Below are 20,962 nucleotides of genomic sequence, written 5' to 3' on the forward strand. Positions count from 1 at the left end.
CTGGTTTGATGTGTAATTATGACATGTAAAAACCTAAACCAGAGGAGAGGATGCGCATGGGGAACGGACTGGCCAAGAGGCTTGACTATATGGAGCACTGGGGTGTAACCCTATTACTGCTTTACAGAGCTATTGCGTGTTTAGTTGCCCCGTTATAGGCTTGTAGCATACCAGTGACATTGATTAGGTCCAACTTCAAGGGGAAACCACAAAGCTCCAGAAATATATGTGAAAAGCTCTTTTGTTGATGTAGTTGTTACATAGTGGTATTGGTGTTCCAGGCGACTATAAAACGGGGATAATATTCTTTGCAATATGGTGTTCAGAAGATGCATCTGGCCGCCATTTTGCATGGAAAGCCATGACAGCCACCTTGATCCTACCTTTGTATCTTTGGATCCGAGCGGCCATTGCTAAAAAAAAAAAAAAAACGAGGCCAACATGTGTGGGCGGCCTATTGATTATAGTTCACAGCATGTACAATTATGTGCCAACAAAACACCCTCTCAAATGCTTCCAAATGTCCCATTAATGTTCAGATCTTTATTTCACTGCGGCGGCGGACACATGTATTTTTAAACTGTGTTACAGGTCACGTCTAATAAAATAATCCCACCAGTCAGCGCTCAGAAACGCCGGATTTCAAAGGAGAACATCGAGAGAGGCAACCTAATGACAGAATGAGGTAACACCAATAAACGTTTCAATATTCTGTTTATTGAAGACCTTACGCATATACATTCATATCATTATTACTTTTACAAGACAACGTAGCAATCCTTACAAGCGCAAAGAAGGGAATGCAATGAGGGACGAAGTAAAAGAACGAGAACAAACAACTATTACACAGAAACAGGGTTTCTTTAAATGTCATGTATTGTAAAATTTCTTGTATATCATTTCTTATATCCATTCTTGGCAGTATAACATAATAGGCCTATACATTTTCCCAACCCCTTAGAACCACAAATAGGCTATGTGGAATGCGATATTGTACAAGACGATCAATAACATAAAGCACTATTACATAGCGATAAGGACATCCTGAAATAGGATGGAAACAGTAACATATATGTGGGTTCATTTTACAAAGTTATACACGAGTACAAGGTAAGGAAAGGGACAACACTGAGCACGTTGCAAGGAGCAAGTACATTATAGGCCTAAATGGCCCTCCGTCCTTCCACCCTAATAATAATAATAATAATAATAATAATAATAATAATAATTATACATTCTTTGCAGACGTTTGTGTCAAAAATGTTTTAGATGGTGTTCGCTTTTGATTTTCTTCGGAAACAAAAATTGTATAAAAAAGTCACCTACAGAAAAAAGTGGCCCGCAGAACATGACTTATAGCTATTTCACATCAATAACATGCTTGCAAATACATTTCACTGCTATAGCTTACTCGTTATACATGACAAGATGATGCACCGCATTTCCCCCCCACGAAATTAAGGGAGCACGCACGTGGGCCTGTGATCAACTTTTTTTTTTCCTTCTAAATTTCTACATATTTATTTTTGAGCACCAAGTTTCAGAAATGCTCCTCCAGGCCTAAAAACTTGTCCTCCACCTACTCCTTCTCCTCCTCCTCCTCCTCCGGGTTGCAACTTTAGGCGGCTCCCCTTGTTTAACCAAGTGGGCCGAAAAATGTACACATGTACGGGGTGAATATGTCCTTAAAAGATTCGAGAGTTTATTGTGGGATATACTGTTCTTTTGTTGTTGTTTTTTTTTTTTGTTTGTTTTTTTTTTTACTTTTTAACTGGCACAACTTTGTATTAGCAGCTCAGAACCGTCCTCACACGGTGATCTCACTCAACCGGAGGAACGCCATCCCATGCAGGACTCTGGTGGTTGTTGTTAAGACAAGTTGAAAAGGTAATAAACCTGACCAAAAAAAAAAAAAAAAAAAAAAAACCTTTAGAAACTCGTTAGCACATGAACGAAGTCATGGTCGATCACTTTCAGTCAACGCGCATTCATAGAGGTGTCGATATGGATTACACTGCGGCTCTAGTCCTCCCTTCTCCTCCTGCAGACTCCCCCGACCTCCAGACTTCCTGCCCGTGACCGTGAACGTGCCCACATCGCGTGTTGGTAAAACTAAAAGAAAAGGCGATAAGGCGATGTTTCCTCTAACCAAACAAAAGAAGTATTGAGCAACCGGGAGGGAGATTCTTCTTTATCAGCTCATAACCTCAGAGATGTTATTGCGCGGATGCGGCTCCAGCCTGTCGGTCTGCATTTCTCTGTGTTTGTCTCACTTCACTGATATTTCAAGGCCTTATTTTTTGGGGAAATTTTTCCCAAGTGACCTCGCTCCCTACTCATTTTTACTTTGACTAAAAATGGAACCAAAAAAAAGAAAAGAAAAATAATGCTGTCAATGTGTGTCATTTCCAAAAACAGAGCTATTGCCTGGGAGACATATTTCGCGTGGTTTACATTTAGGGCGTAGGCGGATCTCTTGACAAAATCAGGGGAAAAAAACAAAAACAAAAAAACAAGAGATGCAAACCCCACACAGAAAACACATTCTCACAGCTTTTTGTGCGATAATACCAAACATGAAGGCAGTCTTATTTGACATGGAGAATACCGCTTTGTGTGCCCGTTAGTGGCTTGTTTATGGGCTTGTGTGGCCCGCACCTTTGAGAGAACAAAAAAAATATATCAGAAAAATATTGTCATAATTGCTGCAATGTAAAAGATGGATAGATGAGTGCATGCATTGAAAGAAGACCTAAGGGAGCGCAGAAGGCTGGGCTTTTAACTGCCTATCGATTCACCTTCTGCCGCATCTCTAAAAGTAGGCCAAAGCTTGCTCCCTCAGCATGAGTCTCTTCTTCTTCATCCTGCGGTTCTGGAACCAGATCTTGACTTGTTGGTCGCTGAGGTTCAGCCGGTCGGAGAGCTCCCTCCGCCGCTGCCTGGTGATGAACTCGTTCATCATGAATTCACCTTCTAGCTCTGCCAGCTGAAGTTTGGAATAGGGTTTACGCTTCTTTCTGGTCCGAGTGTGCATCGGGTACCACGGGGCAGCTGGAGGAGAGGGGGGAGGAGGAGGAGGAGGAGGAGGAGGAGGAGGGGGCATACAACGGATTAGTCACCACAGTTGCAAAATCACGGTCACCTCCAAGGTTATGAGGAGCTTACAGGGGTATCAGTGGTCCAAGGGAAGCTTGGGGAATTCTCTTACTTTACACAGAGTGCATCTAACAGATAATTCTGCTGAACTGTGTAGAGCAGCCACAGAATATACATCTAGAAGTCAAACTGCGTTACAATAATAAAGCACACAGTTTGTGCAAAAACACTGCCTGCCGCTGTGGAGATGCAGACAGTATTTTTCACCACATTATTTTTCTGTTTTGCAAAAAGATGCCAGCTGCTGGGATTCTGCTTTATATTAGGATTTCAGAGAACTGGCGCCCCTGGAAGCTGTCACTTCCTCCACACACTCTCTCTCTCTCTCGCACACACACACACACACACACACACACACACACACACACACACACACACACACACACACACACACACACACAGAGCCAGGCTGGATTTGTTTTGGTCTCTCTGCCTGGACTGCCTGTGCATATGAGATCTCAAACCCCACTCTCAGGACAGCAACGTGTGCAATTTTGTGCATTTTTTTCGATCATAGGTGTTTTCTATTTTTCAGCCTTCCTATAGAGACCACCAGTATACAGCGGTTTGTGTCACAGGAAGTTTTATTGTTGCAGTTAAAGTAGCATTAACGTGATAATTAAGCCGTGCTTGCAAATACCCCTACTTATTTGCGAGTTTCAGAGCATATTAAATGACTCTTGAGTACACAGCGACAGATATTAATTCGGTTTACGAGTCATTAAAAAGAAAACTCTCTCTATTCAATGCAGTCAACCAAAGCGCCCCCGCCTCTTTAAATCACTGCGCTAATTTGTTTGCACAAAGTGCAACAATACACCAAAATCAGCCACTCGTTTCCCCCCTCGCCGTTTCCTGCGTAATGTATGGAAACGCAGTGACAGGGCTGATCTTTTATTCAGAGGCTGGCTGACAATATGGTTTGGGGATCTTATCTGTAACTGTACACAACCACATGGCGCGTGAGGTATTTTAGGGCAACCCCTAGCGGCGTTTGCACACCACGCAAGCACCCTGCAGGCTAGTGCAAGCTGCAAGTTGTGCATCAAGATAACGAGCTCTAATGACGCCATAATACCACCACTGTGCGCCATGTGCAGCCCTCTGATAAATACTGCGAACGTGCGCTTTGATAATCGTGATTTTATATAAATAAAAAGCACTCACCTCCGCCTGCTGCTATGTTGCCTGAATGGCTTCCCGGTGACACCAGGGTCTGTGTGTCGCTGGATGAAGGCTTGCTGCCTTCGTTGAGCAGAGAGGAGCTGGAGTCGGACTCCATTGACTGACAGGACGGCGGGTCTTGTGTTAGCTGCTCGGTCCCATAATCATATTTGGAAAAGGCGACAGTGCTGCCAATTCCACCGTGCATCCCGTGGTCAGATGTTAATGATGGTGTGTCTCTCGCCCTATCCTCTCGTTTGAGGCTGCTGCCACCTGAACAGGTCTCCCTGTTCCCGTTGCCGTTGTTATAGTAACATTTACCCTCTTCTGGTCTGGTAATTTCACACGACCGACTGAAAGAGGGGTTAATAGACACGGGGCTGCTAAAGTAGGATTGAGAGTATCCATTGCACGGCTCCGAAGGATTCCACGGGAGGGAGCAAACATTGTCCCTTCTCGGGTAGGAGAGCGACGGTAGCCCCGCCAGTTGTCCCCCTGAGGCTCTAAAATTCGGAAAGTAAAACGTGTCTCCAGTGTGGATGTTTACCAAAGGTCCCACAAACCCTGGATTAAGGAGATTATGCTCGCCCATTTCCGCGGGCCCGACCAACAGCTTCTAGTTTATTGCAATCTGACATTTAACATAGTTAAACCTGGAGGGGCGCCTGATTGGTCATCCTCAAACCACGTGTCCAGGCTAACTTCTGCTACACATGGTACCACCCACTCGGTCCATCTCAGACAAAACAAAACATTAACTTCTGTATTACAGAGGTTTATATGCTTTTTAAAAATACTATAAACCTTTTATTAAAAATGTAGAATCTTGTTTTTCCTCACTCGAGTCCTGCGGAGTCCAAAAGGAGCCCCGGCTGCTTCTCCTTTTACACTCGTGGAACTGTCCATGGCCTCGTTTAATATCTTTATAAGCTGGCAAAAGTTTTTTTAAATGCTATTTCTTATGAAAACTATTTTTCTTGCAGGAGAGGGTGCATATGACATCTTGTTTTCTAGCAAATTATGGTTGAATTCCATGTCACATAAAGCTGTGATGTCCCAATTTTACAAGCTTGTTTTAAGAAAAGACTGATGCTCATTGCCGCACTCTACTCATATTTACAGTAACGGGGTCAGCAGGTTGAAGCCACTGGCTCTGTAAAAAAGAGGACGATATTCTACAAGGTTACTTTAAGAGGGTATATTTCACATAATATTCTCTAGTACACCTCACATGAACAACTTTAACAGATACCTCCAATAAACGTTCGCAGCCAAACTCTGGTGGGATTGTTATACCTCTCACAATTCTTTTATATGAATTTTACAAGATATCAGAGGGCACTTAACTGATTCAACCAGCAGAGTCTCCCCGCTTTATATCCCGCTAATTAGTTGATTTGTGCATGCATCTCCAAAGACATTGAACTAATAATTGATACGGAAGTCATGCTCCTGTCGTGACAAAAAGGCCTCTTTTTTCTTTTCTTCTTTTTTTATCTAATCAACAAAAATACTGTTCAGAGAATCCACACAGTGTACTTTTTCTCCAAAAAACTCTTTTATGATACTCACATGATTCAGAAATTAATTCTAATTTAGTCTTTATTTGGCTGTCAATTTGTTTCACCATCATCCCCAACCATAGTCTTATGACTACGCCTTTCGCATTCCACTCCCGGCTCCACAGACTCCTCATTAATTGGAAAATAAATCTAGGAAGACTTTCCATTCGTTTATAGCTTTCTATATTATGTTATATAAGTCCTGCAAGAATTTTAGCAATCCCACTTCCCCCTTTATAAATTCATAATCCAGCAGCACCCCACACTCGACTGTATGATAAGGAAGAGAAAATCAATTAATGAATCTCAAGTTGTCGTTACTCAGCTTGAGAGCTGTTCACGTCCCAATTATGAGAGTTTAAAAAAAACAAAAACCCTCACACTACGTCAAGAACAAATAGTTTGACGAATCACTGAGCCGGAATTAGAAAACAGAAATCCTAACTATAACCGAGCACGCACGTACGCCGCCGTCAATCCACTCAAGTTCAGACGCAGAGTTACGGTGGGTTTGAACTTGATATTGAACTCACATACTTCACTTAAACGAATAAAAGAAGTCTCGATTGGAAAAATGGAGATAGAATAAATGAATGTACGACAAAATGTTAGGCTGTGGTGGTTTAAAGTCATTAAATAATGTGAATATTCCAACATGCGCCTTTTCGCTTTGTCGCTGACTTCGAATATGAACTTCTGTCAAACGACGCACTGAGAATAAAATTATTCATAAGAGTCCAAATGACACAAAATACACGGACTTCACTGATTAATAATTCATGTGGTGAGGTTAAGGATTAACCAAAAAAAAAAAAAAAAAAAAAAAAGGTGCAGGGTTACAGCAGCTTGCACATGCGTGCTGAACGATGCGAGTCGCGTGCTCCAAATTTGCCAATGATGTGTTATGTGAGCACATCAGCGTTCATTTAAACATTGGTTTGGGAAGGATATGCCAGTCAGCCGATATTTGATAGCTGGGCTCGTCACTTGTGACCGTCTGTCCCATCTAACCCAGAGGCAGCGGGCCCTGCTCTCGCCTTAAATAGAAAGAAAAAATATCAAATGTTTGAACTGGAGAAGCTCTGAGGGATCCGTTACGGTTTCTCTCTGTCCCCTGGACTCACTGCCTCTACTATCACTGCACATTCTTGCATCTAGTTAGTGAGTCTCGCAATGCAGCACAACACCAATCCCAATAATATAATATCCTGTGCCTCGGTCTTATGCGCAGCAGTGGGGGGCTGTGCTGCTATCACTCCACGGCCTCCTCCTTGTTAGTGTAACAGCTACAGCTACAGCAAAAAGCACAAAAAACAGCGCAGTGTGATGTTTACAACAAAATGGCCCGAATGGTCAGTCCAGTGAGAGAGTTAAACGTGTAAGGCTCGAGTCGCCACTTTACCTCGGGGAGAAAAGGAGGCCATGTGTTGCGCCTCCTCGCCTCGTCTCTCTCCACGCCTCCGCTCCATGTCTCCCCCCAACAAGATCCGCATTTCACATTAAAACAACCGCTCGTCTGTTCAGTGCATCTATAGCTCGACGATGATGTCATATCTGACCGTGAGCTCTAGGTCTTGTGCTCTCATTTAGCAAGACTAGAAAAATCTGCCTTGAAAAAAAAAAGGAGTTGGTAAACGGAGCATATAGCACTGTCAAGGTCACTGTCTAGTACACTGTCTGCAGCTATATTGAAATTACCCTCCTGGAATCCACTGGTCCTGTCCAGACAGGGCAATTGCCTAAACAAAGGGCTTTTCTTCCCTTTTTCTCTTTGATTCTCTGCAGGCAGGTTGCCACAGTTATAGCCTTGTGCAACCCTTTTAAAGCTTCCTTCAAGGAAAGCAAACCACCAAGGGAAGCCTAAAGAAGCCACTAAAAGTGGTAACGTTGGAGTTGAAAGATTTTGGCTGATCTTTTTCATTTGTTTACAGCAGACTGCATTTTATCCTGCTCTGCTACATCATCCTCTCTGAATACATATAGAGGGGAACATTATTCTTTGATTTCTGCAATTACTACTATAATCTGGAAATAAGTATAAAGAATACGATTGAAATTAAAGGTCTCCAAAAATATATACAGAAAAATATTTCATAAATTAAGTCATTCCAGTTTCTATAACTTCTTTGTAGAAATACGCAAATGAAACATCGCAAACTTGCATTTATAGCAAAGATTCTGCGTCGTTTTTTGGATAGAAACATTTGAACTTGAGGGATGGAAGCTTTTTACTTAAATCAAGAAATACTCACTTATATTTATTCATATATTAACTTATTTTAATAATTCTGTGCAAAATATATATGTGTGTGTGTGTGTGTGTGTGTGTGTGTGTGTGTGTGTGTGTGTGTGCGTGCGTGTGTGTGCGCGCGCGTCTGTGTGTGTGTCTGTGTGTGTGTGTGTGTGTGTGTGTGTGTGTGTGTGTTTATATAATGAAGAAAATGAAACGTAACCTGCTCGTCCACTAAATCTGTTACAAACAGGTATAATTAATTACTCAGTATCAAACCAAACTTGGCTCGTGTCGTCAATTAAATGTTAAAACGCTCCAAACCAAAGCGACTTTTCAGACATCACTGCTTTTAAATGTGTGGAATATGTCCTCATAGTCACATTTGCAAAGATATCAAGAAAATCAAGAGTGGAAAAATAAACTACTGTCGAATAACATCGAAGTCCTACTTATTTTTGTTGTTTCATATTGTTCCGACATGTGATTTGCACATTATCGGATGTTTTCCAACAGCAGACATTTCGAATCACCCAAAAAACCATTACATTGATTTTATTCATTTAAAATTGATCCTAACAAAAAATCATACCACAAAACATCTGTAAACGATTAAGACTCATGTCTCCAGCTGTAACTTATATATTTGATATATACCCTCCTCTATAAGCAGCCTTTCTAACGTTGACAGGTTTAAAAAAAGAAAACTTTTCCATCAAAAATAATGACTGTCAACTCGATATTTCATAAGCACTGTCCAATACACTGAACAAAGTTCCAATACAGAGTGAAATGAGTGATTTCAGTGAAATAGAATAAGCAGTTATATATTTCTGCACTGGAGACGGGTGCAGCACTTCCTGATATTTTCCTCTGGTCACCACCAGAGGTTATCAGCCCCCTGTCTCATGGTGAGGCTGACAGCGGCCTGCAGGCTCTGACGCCTCCACACACAACCAAAAACAATGCAACTTTTTCTTATTTTACCTTTTCAATGTAAATTCGGTGGCTGATCAAGCTACAACGCGTCCAAACGCTTTTAGTTTTGAGTATTTTGTTTTTTATTTGAAGAGATTCTTTCTGGTTTTGTGAGCCTATTTTGGGTCTTTCTTTGTTCGGCACAGTAAATGTTAAACTCGGCCGTGGAGGCTATTTGTTTACTCTCGCTGACAACTTTAGCCAGATTAAAAACATAACCTCCAGGAAACTGTGTATTGCAGTGCTCGGCCAGTAGAATATAATTTCACATTTCTTCTTCTTCGACAATTGTATATTAAACTATTTTGAATATGCGCATATGATATTTCTGTGTTTATTCATTGTGAGATTGTAATATACATTTCAAATTAAAATGTTCATGTAAATTTCAAAGAAAAGCTGTCCCTTTGAATTACACCTAAGTTTTAATAAAAAATAATCAGCATATTCTGCCAGTCCTTCACGCTGTTATTTAATATCAGCCATGTTATGGCTCATCTCAAATCACTACTCAGCCAATTTAATACACAGGCAGTTTTTATAAAACATAATTTCGGTTCTAATGTTCCTTAAATATTAGGAATTATAATAGAAAGGTTATATTTTTAAAAAGACCTCAAGTTCATCACCGCTGCGCACTTTTACTTTGAAAGGAATAATAATTTAAAAAACGCCCATGCCTCTAAATTATTCATCATATCCCTGCCCGTTATTTTTGTCTATTCGACGCACAGCGTTTGTTCTGAGCTTAAAAAGTCATAAAACAAAGTCCACGTCGGCCTAGTGCCATATAGGAGGAAAACGGCCATACCTTTAATCGCTATCGAGTGGTCGACGTCGTATTATCATTTCCTCTCGCTGTGTCGACAGTATGGCTGCTTGCTACGGATTACTGGTGTTGGTGTGAGACGTCAAAAGTCCTACCTGTCCTTCGTGGTCAATAACACACACCTCATGATGAGTGAATGAAACCATTGGTGGTTCCAGAGGCGTGGGGCCAGAATAACAACTTTTAGAGGACTTCTGCAAAAAAGCACAAAAGATCAGAGCCCAGATGTTAATGCACAGCTCTTAGAGATGGTCAGAAATGCAGGTCAGAGGATATCGCTACACTTCCCCTTTTTTATGTATTTATGGCATGTCATTAAGCCCGGCTGTCTAGACAGGGAAATAACACCTTGTTTGCCTACAAACAAACCGCCAGCATTGGTGTCCAGCCCCCTATTTATTATTCACAATCTGCTGTGATGTCAAGGTCAAAGTGACTGCATAGTCATGGTCAAGGGTAAATCAGGAGACCCAGAACTTTCCACAAGGATTGAAAATCCGGGAACCAGACAAACAAAAAAACTTCAAGTCTGACGGCTTGGATTCTAATCAACAAGCTCAGAAGATCTGAAGAGCTGGAAAAAGTGACGGAGTGCAGCCCACGACTCGCCTATAGACACATTAAAGCCCAAAACAAAACTATGTTGTGGGGACGAGGTTTCCGGGAAAAGCTGCGACACTAGACACAAATGTGGAACTCACGTGAATTATTTGGGCTGAAATGAGAGTCTGAGGCTGTGTTTATTTTCATCAACGTAATGCAGAAACTAATCTGCGCTAATGTTTTTATTCAGATTGAAATCTCAAATTACAAACTTGAGAAAGACTCATCTCAAGTATCTCAAAGTAAACCACCTTCAACTTGACTATTCTCACTGCAGCCATGTTTAAATTTCATTTTCCGCATAGTTCATTATTTCACCGGAGCAGCCTGACGCGACTTTTAAAAAATATCCAGGCCTTCATGTTCAGCCCCATCACCACAATGAATATTTGCCAAGTATCTGCAAAACCAGACAACGTTCCTTTATGTTTCTTTAACTTTACTCCTCGATAACTCAGGTCGCAAGTACAAAAACAGTTCCCGCATTTGCGCACGAGGTAAACGAACTTAATAAATATATAATTTCAGGGCAAAACCACAGAGACGCCATACGCAATGCATCTCTGGACGGACTTGGCGGTCAGTGTGTGTGCATTATTTTCATTAATAGTTGTGTTTGGGAGTTCATATAACTAAAATACGTTCATATAGATTCAAATGCAACCTCAAGTTCATGGCAAAACTCACCTGTTCTTTCTGAAACAGAGTTACAGCAGCAGCATGACTAAAAATCCAAATACGCACGGGGTCTGCAGGACTATAGAACGTATAGAGCATATATGGTTTCATGTGCTGCAAAAATACAATAGGCGCGTACATTTTTGCCATTTTCATTTACGCACGTATTGCTGATGTCTCACAGAACGCATAGTCAGCAGAATATGGTGCGGTCTAATGAATCAAATACACTACTCAATGAATTCTTGCGTGCGGGTTATACTGTGCACTAATTTGTACCTTTAGAATATGGAACTGATACTGTAGAGAGTCTGGGTAAGCCACTGAATGTTTCTGTGAGACCTGAGCACTGATGTGCCTTCAGGCCTGTTTTTGCGAAGATTGTACCAACTGATCATCCGCCAAGTAACAGGTAATAATACATCTTTGGTACCAACTTTGATTAAAGTATGCGCTGGGAGCCGAAAGGTCGGGTAGGATAGATTTAGACAGAGTGACTTTCTCTCACGCGCCGGCTGTGACTCATTTTTAAAGATCAGGTCCAGCAAGTTTTAATCTCCTCCCAGGATTTGAAATTAGTCCAAATATAATGATTCATTTTGTATTTTTTTTTCTTAGTTTGCAAGCGTCAGAAAATGCGCGTTGCCGCTCACCATCCGTGCGCAACCACTGATCATCTCCCGTTTTCAATTAACAGGATCTTCCAACTCTCCACTTAGTCTTAATCAAGCACTTTGCAACATAAAAATCTTCACTCGCCCATCCGCTGCTGATGTTATAGACTCATGTTGAAGAGGAAGAGGCGACAGCGGTCAGAGCTTTTGCTGCTTAATGACACCCAGTGTAATTCGAAACGAAAGGAAATGCTGCAATGGTTGATTGACTTGAATATTTAAGCATTTTCATAATCATCATTTATTTATGAAACACGTTACCAGTACGTAATTCAACACCACAATACAGTTCAACATACTGCACGAAAAGTAAGAAATTACAGGCTCCGTACAAGGTGTGTGATCAGCTGAAATGCTACACTAACAAAGACAACAAAAAAAATAAAAAATAAACGATTGTGCATTTATGTGTAATACTCACTGACTTTAATGGTTTACAATCATTCCAGTTGCATGACAGAATCCTTCACTGACAAAGGAAAACATACAGGTCTTGGGATATTTCCAGTTTACAGTTCCGCCATACTAGATAATATGAATTAAATAATAAAGGCATTGCACTATACAGAATAACAACATAGCAGCCTTTGTTTTTACCCCAGGCTTAAGAGAACATATCCCACACAGAGGAACATAGCTTTTTGAAATTCAGCATCACACTCTTTCGCTCGAAAGTCCTCTCTGTGAGCTTTCTGTTGAAGATGGTAAAAAGTCTCAAGTTCAACGTGTCATTACGCCACAATTCATGTCCATATGGCGATTCAGTTTTTTCAAAAATGACAAAAAGAACCGTCTCCTCTGTTTTTGATCTCCCCGTTGCAAGTCTTAGAAATGTCATCAGTCCGTTCGTGATTTGGCTTGGAAAAAAAACACGCAATACTTGTCTTTGAAATACAGATATCGTTTTAAATATTATATATTTATATATGTACATTCATATAAAACAAATGTGAAGTGAATTTTGCAATATTTTCACAGTTTTTAGAGCATTCTCTCTAAATTGAAAACAGGGGGCGTGTTGGCATGGTCGATGCAGATGATGGAACTTAAATTAAAAGAAAAAAAAACACTCTGCCAAAATGTTCGTCAGCCACGATTTTTCGATGCAAGAGGTAAAATATATGGCAAGATGTTTTTTTGGAAGGTATGAGTTGCAGTTTCAAAAAGGAGGTCGCTGATCTTATCAAGTAGTGTGCATGTGAGTGCTCTTGGATTTACTGACAAATTTTTTCTCCTTGACTCGTCGGTTTTGAAACCAGATGGTGACTTGACGCTCTGAGAGGTTGGTGGCGGCCGAGATGCGCCTTCTCTTGTCTTTGGTGATGAACTTGCTGGCTGCATACTCTTTCTCCAGCTCCTTCAGCTGGATCTTGGTGTACGGGACACGCTTTTTACGCCCACGACGATAACTGCTGACCTCAGGCTGCAGTGGCACAACATCTGCAAAGGAAAAGAGAAATGCCAGGAAAATATTAGACGATGCGTAAAAACACCGCAATGTTTTGCTTCACAGAATCAAAAGCACTGCAGCTGACAAGACACGTCTATTTCTGAGACAAGCTGGGAAATGTTACATTTCACTACTGACAAGAAAATGTAAAAAATAATTCACAAGGTTTCAAATGATTGTATTTTCAAGATTGAGGCTCCGCTCTGTCCTGTGTGTGTGTGTGTGTGTGTGTGTGTGTGTGCGCGCGCGCGCGCGTTCGTGTGTGTGCAGATGGGGGGGATGGATGAGCACAAACCAGATTTTTTTCTGCAGTCAGATTCTCAGGTGTGCTGCACCTGACATACATGAACGCAATAATGTACACATGTACAGTGTATTCTACATGTGGTGCACGGTGACGGACCATCCTTTGTTTCTGTGCATGAACTCACTGTCAACTTACAACCACTACAATTGTGCATTGTTCCCACAATGACCAGAGACTACTGTTCTTCCTGAGGCTGCACGTCAATACATTATCTGCTGATTGACTAAACGACACAACAAACCTCGTTGTTGTTGTGAGATAAATCTCTTACAGGGAGTTTAATTAAACTGCAGGGTATCAGTGTCACAGTTAGTCTCAATGTGGGCGCAATAGGTCAGGCAGTGCCCGGCTGGAAAATAGAAATTATCATCTGCAACTTAACTGATAAGCATGAAAACTTAAAATTTTGAACAATCTCACATGTGTCAGACGTAATTCATTTGACACTTCCCCGAGTTTCCCGAAAAAATACACTTCTGTGTGAGCGTGTGTGTGTGTGTGTGTGTGTGTGTGTTTAACCACGTTATTTCTAAATTTCTTGTTGTTCAGGTAAGTAAAGTCCTGGGATTACACCCTTTTGCCAAAGCTGGAGCTGAGTGCAAGACAGCCAATGAGAAACATGACAGGACAAGTATGGCAGTACCTTGAGAAATAGTGGCAAGATGTGAGACATGGAGCTTTTTACCCCTGTGCAATTTTACAGTCAGGGGCTGTGGATATTTCGCCACAGCTGACGTGCATATGACGGATCTTAAATTTTGGCCAATGGACTTTCAAGCAAGAATATATAGATTATTCTTATTATATATTAGATATCCATTCACAAGGAAACAGAAGATGAGTGAGAGTTCGCTGTTTTCTAAAATCTTAAGAAAAATTGTTGCGTGTATTTGTGTGAGTCAGTTTGTGTGCATGTGTGTACATGACGCGAGACAGGAGGACATGGACAGCGCGCGCTTGTGTTTTCACGCATGTGTGCGCGCGCATTTGACTGCGTGCCCGTGCTTGCGTGGCTTGTGTATTTTCAATTCAAATGGGGGGCAAATGTCGCGAGGGAGGACGCGTCGAGGTCTGAGAACATCCCTATCTGAGATTTAAAAATACCTGCAGATTTCACAAAGATAATAAACCCGTTGTGGTAAAAGCGGAAGTCTAGTAAACACTCTGTAAACTGCATACTGTTCGGGCCCCAGTGTCCATTATCAGATATCGTGCATGTTGCATGACAGTAAGTAAAGCAAAAGGCGAGCCTGGATTATAACGTCAACTGATCGGCGGTTGTGAACCTTTTGTTTTATTTGGTGCTGAAGTCTGCAGGCAATAGAAATGTTTGACAAATAAATGCTGCTATATGCAAAACGCTGTGGACACATCGCAGGGCGCTGAGATTTATTGGTACAATCCACACACAGTAGGCTAGCTTAGTCACTATATTGTCATACAGGGGGCAAAGGTATGCACCGGTGTGTCCTTTCTGTTGTACGTGACTGAGACTGATCTCCACTCATCATATGACTACAGAGACAAACAACTGCAAATGCTCCGTTCCTGGAATAATGTTAAAACACTTATGGGCCATGTATCTGAAAAGCTCCTCGATCTCCCAATTTCTTACTAAATTCTTTCATTTTACCTACACTTCTAACTAAATCCACGATTATTTCTTCAATATTAAAGAGAATATCAGTGTCTGTGCTTTCAGAGTCCATAAAAGACACTTGATAACATGACAGTTGCACGTTTATTCAGCAAATTTTGAGTTCCCCTGGACTTCCCTGTAAGTTGATATTGGCACTTAATTGGCACATAATAAAAATTCAAAGACTAAGCCATAACCTCGCAGCAGGGTAAAAATATCCAACTACATTTAAGTAGCTTTCTTGGAGCCTCCAAGCCGCAGGACTAATATATGAATTCCAGCCTGCAGGAGACAGCTTTTTATTAAAAAAAAATAATAATAATATACATATATATAGATAGATATATAGATATAGATAAATGCGAAGATAAATGTGCCTTACCTGGAAAAGGTGATTTCCAAAGATGAGCTGACTGCGTTTGGTCTTTGGAGCAGTACACCTGCCCATCCCAGCCATTGGAGAGAGCCCAGTGCTGGTAGCCCTCCATGGGGATCAATGCGTCGTGCCGCGGTTCAGGATGGGCACTGATACTGGGCACCACTGACACGTCGAGGTATCCAGGAACAGCCTGATATGAGCTGGCGAAACTCGGGTAGAAGGCAAACTCTTTCGCCCTGGAGGACAGTTCTTCCGTGGGCAGCGCTGTGCTGGGCTCGGCATATTTCTCTGCGGGATGGTACGAGCAGGGCTTCTGCTGCAAGTTCACGTTGTGCGAATGAGATAATCTACAGCCGTAATACGGGTTTCCAAAGGGGTAACCGTAGCTCAAAGATGCACTGGATGATGTCTGAGGAGCGGGACACTGCCGGCCGGTGTCTGGAGAGGAAATATCCGAGTAGACGGAGCCCTGGTGGGTCGCTATGGTGCCAGAATGTCGTCCCAGCGCGGGGTGCGACATCAGGTCCCTGCAGTGGGTCGCAGGGCAATTACCGCTCAGTCCCTCCATTGTTTGGCTTTTATTCTGGTTGTTTTCATTCGGGCTTTTTTCATAAACGTACATCAAGGTGTCCGCCCAGCGTGGATGCAGAACCAGCGAAGTCGTCATATCAGGGGCTGCCGATGCTTTTTAAAAGTCGACTACTCCAAGACGGACACCTCATTTCCAACTACATTTTACACCAAGCGCATGCGCACACGAGGCCCTCGTGTGTCCACTTCATTAAGAATCTGGCACGTGATACGCTAACAAGTCCTACGAGATTGGGCTTGCGAGTTGGGGCAGAGCAGCCCTTTAAAGACCCACTGCCTCACATGTCACAGTTTTTTCCTGCAGAATACCGAGTCATATCATTGGCTTAAATCACTTAGACCCACACCCTTAAAGGGGAGTTTGAATACTTTCAGGATTGGGGCAAACGAAAACAACGTATGAAATTTGGCCGACTCCGAGGACTGCCAGAGAATATAACAGCCTCTCATACATGTCACAGTATGTACATGGAAAATAAAACAAAAAATATAAATATCTAATAATCAAATATCTGAATTGTCTACTTGCGTCCTGACGCATTGGTGCGCAAACTTTGTTTCCCTCAGTGGATGCGGTACGCTCCGGATGAGGTTTAGTCTGATTATTAAATCTTATAATAAAAAGAAACTGATTTAATCTGGAATCCCTGGTCTGTGGTCAATTTATTGTCTATATTAAAACTTAACATTGCGCGTTAAGAAATGCAGAAGTCTCAAAAGCAAATATGTGTGTGTGTGTGTGTGTGTGTGTGAGTGTGTGTGTAAACCATCCAATCTTATCAAGACTCCTTTTTCTGAAGGACGCATTTCCTTTAAACCCGAATACAACTGCCACTGGGTCACCTATTAACATGCTGAGATGAGAATCTGTCACCAAAGCTTTCCTGTGGAGTGTTACTGTTCCAGCAGGACATTTTTAATTATGTTTACTGATAATGCTGACTGTCACAGGCTCATATTATGGAGGCTGAGTGACATGTTTTTTTTTTTTTTTTTTTTGCCTTACTTGATTCGTTTTTATTTAGTTTTTAGAAACAGTTTTTGTATCTGCAGTGTGTGTGTGTGTGTGTGTGTGTGTGTGTGTGTGTGTGTGTGTCTTTGATTGTGTGTGAGATGCAGAACTAGGCAGCTTTTAGTCTGAGCAAAGTTGAATGTGTGCCGCTGCACCTGAACAGCCACAGGACGAGCTGAAAGCTATTCCAGGTAAGATATCGTCATCGCCAATTTACATTTCAGGACACTGTGCATCTTTAATTTGAAGATTTAAATTACAGTTATTACTTACAAATTAATGGCAGCCTCGTTTAGTCACCACACAACTGTTGCCGCAATATGTTTGGCCCAAGATTACCTCCCGTCGTAATATTCTCGGTGAGGTCCAAACGCTTTTTCTCAGCGATAACATGAACATTAATAAAGAGCGTGAGACGAATTAATGTGACGTTTCCGTTCCACTGAGCCATTCATACATAACATGCAAGTGAATGCTGAAGCTTATGGGCGAAAATAAGAACAAGGGGCGGCTTTGAGCTGGACTGTGTGCAGACTATTTAATTAGACACCATGGTGGAAAAGCGAACCTATTTCACTCAGGAACTATCTTCCGCCACTGTTTTTACACACGTCCTATTTCACATTCAAAAGGACTGGAAACTGACTAAAGCTCTCGTCAAAATAAAAAAAAAATAAAAATGTCTCGTCAGCTCATCTCTCGTCACAAGGCCCCTGTAATCAGCTGCGGAAATCCTCCATTTCTTTTCCACCTCAGCACTCTCTTTAAAATTACTTCTAGACTAATATTTAAAAAGTTTTTTATCTGTATTTTAGAGTTTGAAATATCACCAACGGGACAGGCCCACAGAGTATCCATAAAATAAGCTTGTGATGCCTATCCCATGAGTCACTCATAAAGCAGGCTTCAAGCTGCCCCGCGAAGGGTGCCTGGTTTTATCCAACATTTTTGCACTGCTGAGTTGTCTCGGAGATAATCAGGCCACCGTTGTGTTTGTAAAAAAAAAAAAAAAAAAGGGAAGCTCAGACCCCTGTCCGCTTCTCTCCGGACAGGGGCTTTAGCCTCTTTTGTCTCAGGGAAATTACAACTACGAAAGGGCTCATCCAAACGGCAGCTGCACGGAAGTCCAAGGTCAAGGTAAAAAAACGCAGACAAACAGGGTCGTAATCAGAGTCTAGACAGACAAGAATGAACTTCACACTAGAGTATGCATGCAAACTAGCAGTTATTTAGAGACCCCTCTCTCTAAAATATTTGCTGTGTGCTAAGAGGGAGAGAAGTCCAAATAATCCCTTGTGTTTTTTATTTAAAGGATGAGGAATTTGACAGCAGGAAACCGGCTCCTTCCAGCTTAACATATTTTCCAGGAAAGCTCAGATTTTAGGAGAAGAGGACTTTGTGTAAGTTATAAGTGGTATCGTGTTATTCTAAGTTTGTTTTTCGCTCATTCTGACTTACAACATTATCTACCAATGTTTATAGTCGAGAAGTTTGGCTCTGTGGGACACACGGATGATGTAGCGACGGTCAGATTAGCGGCAGAAGTCACAGAGATAATAGTGCAAGTTGTTAAATTTAGAAGACAAAAAGAAATATTCCATGATGTGATTAGGTTACACTTTATACTGCAATAGCTGTAAATCACACGTCTGTGGTTTTGCTCCAAAGCTGAGGGTGGAAAATAGGGATTATTTCTTCACATTCTCATAATTAATGGTTCAGGAAAAAGAAAAAACGCACAAGAAAATCATATATATATTAGGGACAAGAAGAGAGTTAGTGAATTAAGTATTTCTCTTGTATTAACCTTTGAAAGATCTATCTCTTCGGCAGTTATTGTGAGAGCAACAACATGATTAGCCTGATGTTTAATATTCAAGCGTCTGGCGCATTTCCACCAGAGCAAAAACGTACAATGCCCTAAAAGACCTGAAGCCAACTCCTCAACTCCTTAATGCCAACAGCGACAAGACTTCAGCCAGTTTCCAACACACGTCCTGCAAAAATATTAAGTTCTGAAAGATATAACTTTAACTGTCAAGTTTCGTCTTTATTATCTTTCAGACAGAAGGGATGGATTTCTTTAAGGACGGGTTCGTGTTTGTTCACGCCCAAGTGTCACGTTATAGACGTGGTTTATATTTAATTTCACCACACAACACAAATTACCCATCAATGTGATATTTTGAAATAATTCACCCACCAACATACCGCTAAGTAAGACAGCCGACTGGTCTGAAAGTTGACAATTTCGTACCCGGAACACACCCTAAACGTGCACATCGTGGGGCGGAGGTGCTGGGAATCCTCCATATTTAAATTGTAATTCTTAAAGGAGACGAGTGGATGCGGACTGAAATTGAAGTAATTAGCAGGGTTTAAATTTGTATTTAGTCACCATGTATTGTATTATATTTGCAACAACTCGACCGAGTAATAAGAAGCCGTGGGCGGAAAAAACTGTAGATTAATAACAGGCTGTCGCGATAATTTAACCAAATTGCGAAGTCGAATAATTCCAGTGCCACGACGTTAAAGTTAAAACTACAACCATGTGGCGTCACTGAAACACCGAATTACTCATTACAGATTTAAAAAAAACAAAAAAAAAACGTTTTGACATTAATATAATAGCAAAACTGCTGCTGTGTTTGAAACTTCCAGGTGATGGTTACTTGTCAGCGCTTCGTTTTCGCAACTTTTCGCCCATTTTTCATTTTCAAAATAAGTTTTCCTAAAAAGCGTAAATCAATCTGCCAAGGAGGACTCAAATATTCAGTTTCACTTCTTTCTTTCTTTTTTTTTTTTTTTTGCAGTCACAGTTAACAGAAACAACTATCAATATCTTGACAAGCAGCCATGATGTGCCGCTGTAAATATCTTCACAACCAGACATCATGTCCTTCCAGACAGGCCTCGTCTGACGTAGAGAGAGAGCCCGTCTGATTGCAGAGGTTTTGTGGGGGAGGGGAGAGCATCCATCCCCACACAAATCCTACCTACCTGCGGCTTCCGCTCTCAGGAACTGCCTGCATGTGCACATGACTCAGTCAATATGTCTTATGTAAGCACAATATGTCTTTATAGAGTATCTGTGTAGCATATGCTGTTTTGATCCTGCAGCGGAGCAAGTCTTATACACTACTACTCCAACTGATTACAACATTATATACCTGCTATTTAAATTATAATGACACAGCGACCAAAAACTCCACCGAAACGATTCAAATGATCACATATGTCAGTGTTCTTTATCTTGATTTAGCAAAAAAATAAAAAAATAAAAAAATAAATACTTGTGTCCGCCTTTTGTCGCAGCACACCATCCATTTAAATCACCATGTGACATAGATTCTGCATGTCTATTTCACACATGCGTAATTAGGTCGAATCTGGATAAAATCTCATTAAATCCAAAGCATTACTTGTCAAACATGATCTCACCGGTCTGGAGAGTGATGCAAGTCCCTGGGCATAAAAAGTGTTTGAGGAGGCGATGTAGCGATCCAAGAATGTGTTGACAGCTCGCAGGTAGAGTCTGCGCCATGCATGCTGAAATCAGGTTGCATCCATGTTTACGAGTTTCCAGACAGCTTCAGACTTATGAGATCAAACCATTTTTATAATCAAAGTAAACCAAGTGGTAATTTCACTGGGCAGTGGGCTATGTCGGCCGAAGAAACAGAGCAGACGCGCGCACTATAAGAGTT

At 41.4% G+C, this 20,962-nt stretch overlaps 2 protein-coding genes and 1 long non-coding RNA gene across 4 annotated transcripts; 1 reads left to right on the plus strand and 2 right to left on the minus strand.

Annotated features, from left to right (window-relative positions):
- Positions 1–697: 697 nt before the first annotated feature.
- Positions 698–5,377, minus strand: hoxc12a (homeobox C12a). Of its 2 annotated transcripts, XM_030422668.1 has the most exons (3): positions 4,324–5,377; positions 2,799–3,051; positions 698–2,658 (listed from the first exon to the last, which is right to left on the minus strand). In XM_030422668.1, the coding sequence occupies exons 1-2, from the start codon at positions 4,910–4,912 to the stop codon at positions 2,813–2,815; spliced, it is 828 nt and encodes a 275-aa protein (XP_030278528.1). In that variant the 5' UTR covers positions 4,913–5,377; the 3' UTR covers positions 698–2,658; positions 2,799–2,812. The 2 variants fall into 2 exon arrangements, with proteins under 2 accessions (XP_030278528.1, XP_030278527.1); XM_030422667.1 differs by having other exon boundaries at positions 1,674–3,051.
- A 6,720-nt stretch (positions 5,378–12,097) lies between these two features.
- hoxc13a (homeobox C13a) lies at positions 12,098–16,460 on the minus strand. Its single transcript, XM_030422666.1, has 2 exons — positions 15,653–16,460; positions 12,098–13,314 (listed from the first exon to the last, which is right to left on the minus strand). The coding sequence occupies exons 1-2, from the start codon at positions 16,314–16,316 to the stop codon at positions 13,058–13,060; spliced, it is 921 nt and encodes a 306-aa protein (XP_030278526.1). The 5' UTR covers positions 16,317–16,460; the 3' UTR covers positions 12,098–13,057.
- A 1,857-nt stretch (positions 16,461–18,317) lies between these two features.
- Positions 18,318–20,489, plus strand: LOC115584844 (uncharacterized). The gene is made up of 3 exons (XR_003984618.1): positions 18,318–18,389; positions 18,565–18,652; positions 20,069–20,489. It is a non-coding gene; the product is annotated as an uncharacterized LOC115584844 (long non-coding RNA).
- Positions 20,490–20,962: the final 473 nt, after the last annotated feature.

This window comes from Sparus aurata, chromosome 7 (genome assembly GCF_900880675.1).
Source record: "Sparus aurata chromosome 7, fSpaAur1.1, whole genome shotgun sequence".
NCBI lineage: Eukaryota > Metazoa > Chordata > Actinopteri > Spariformes > Sparidae > Sparus > Sparus aurata.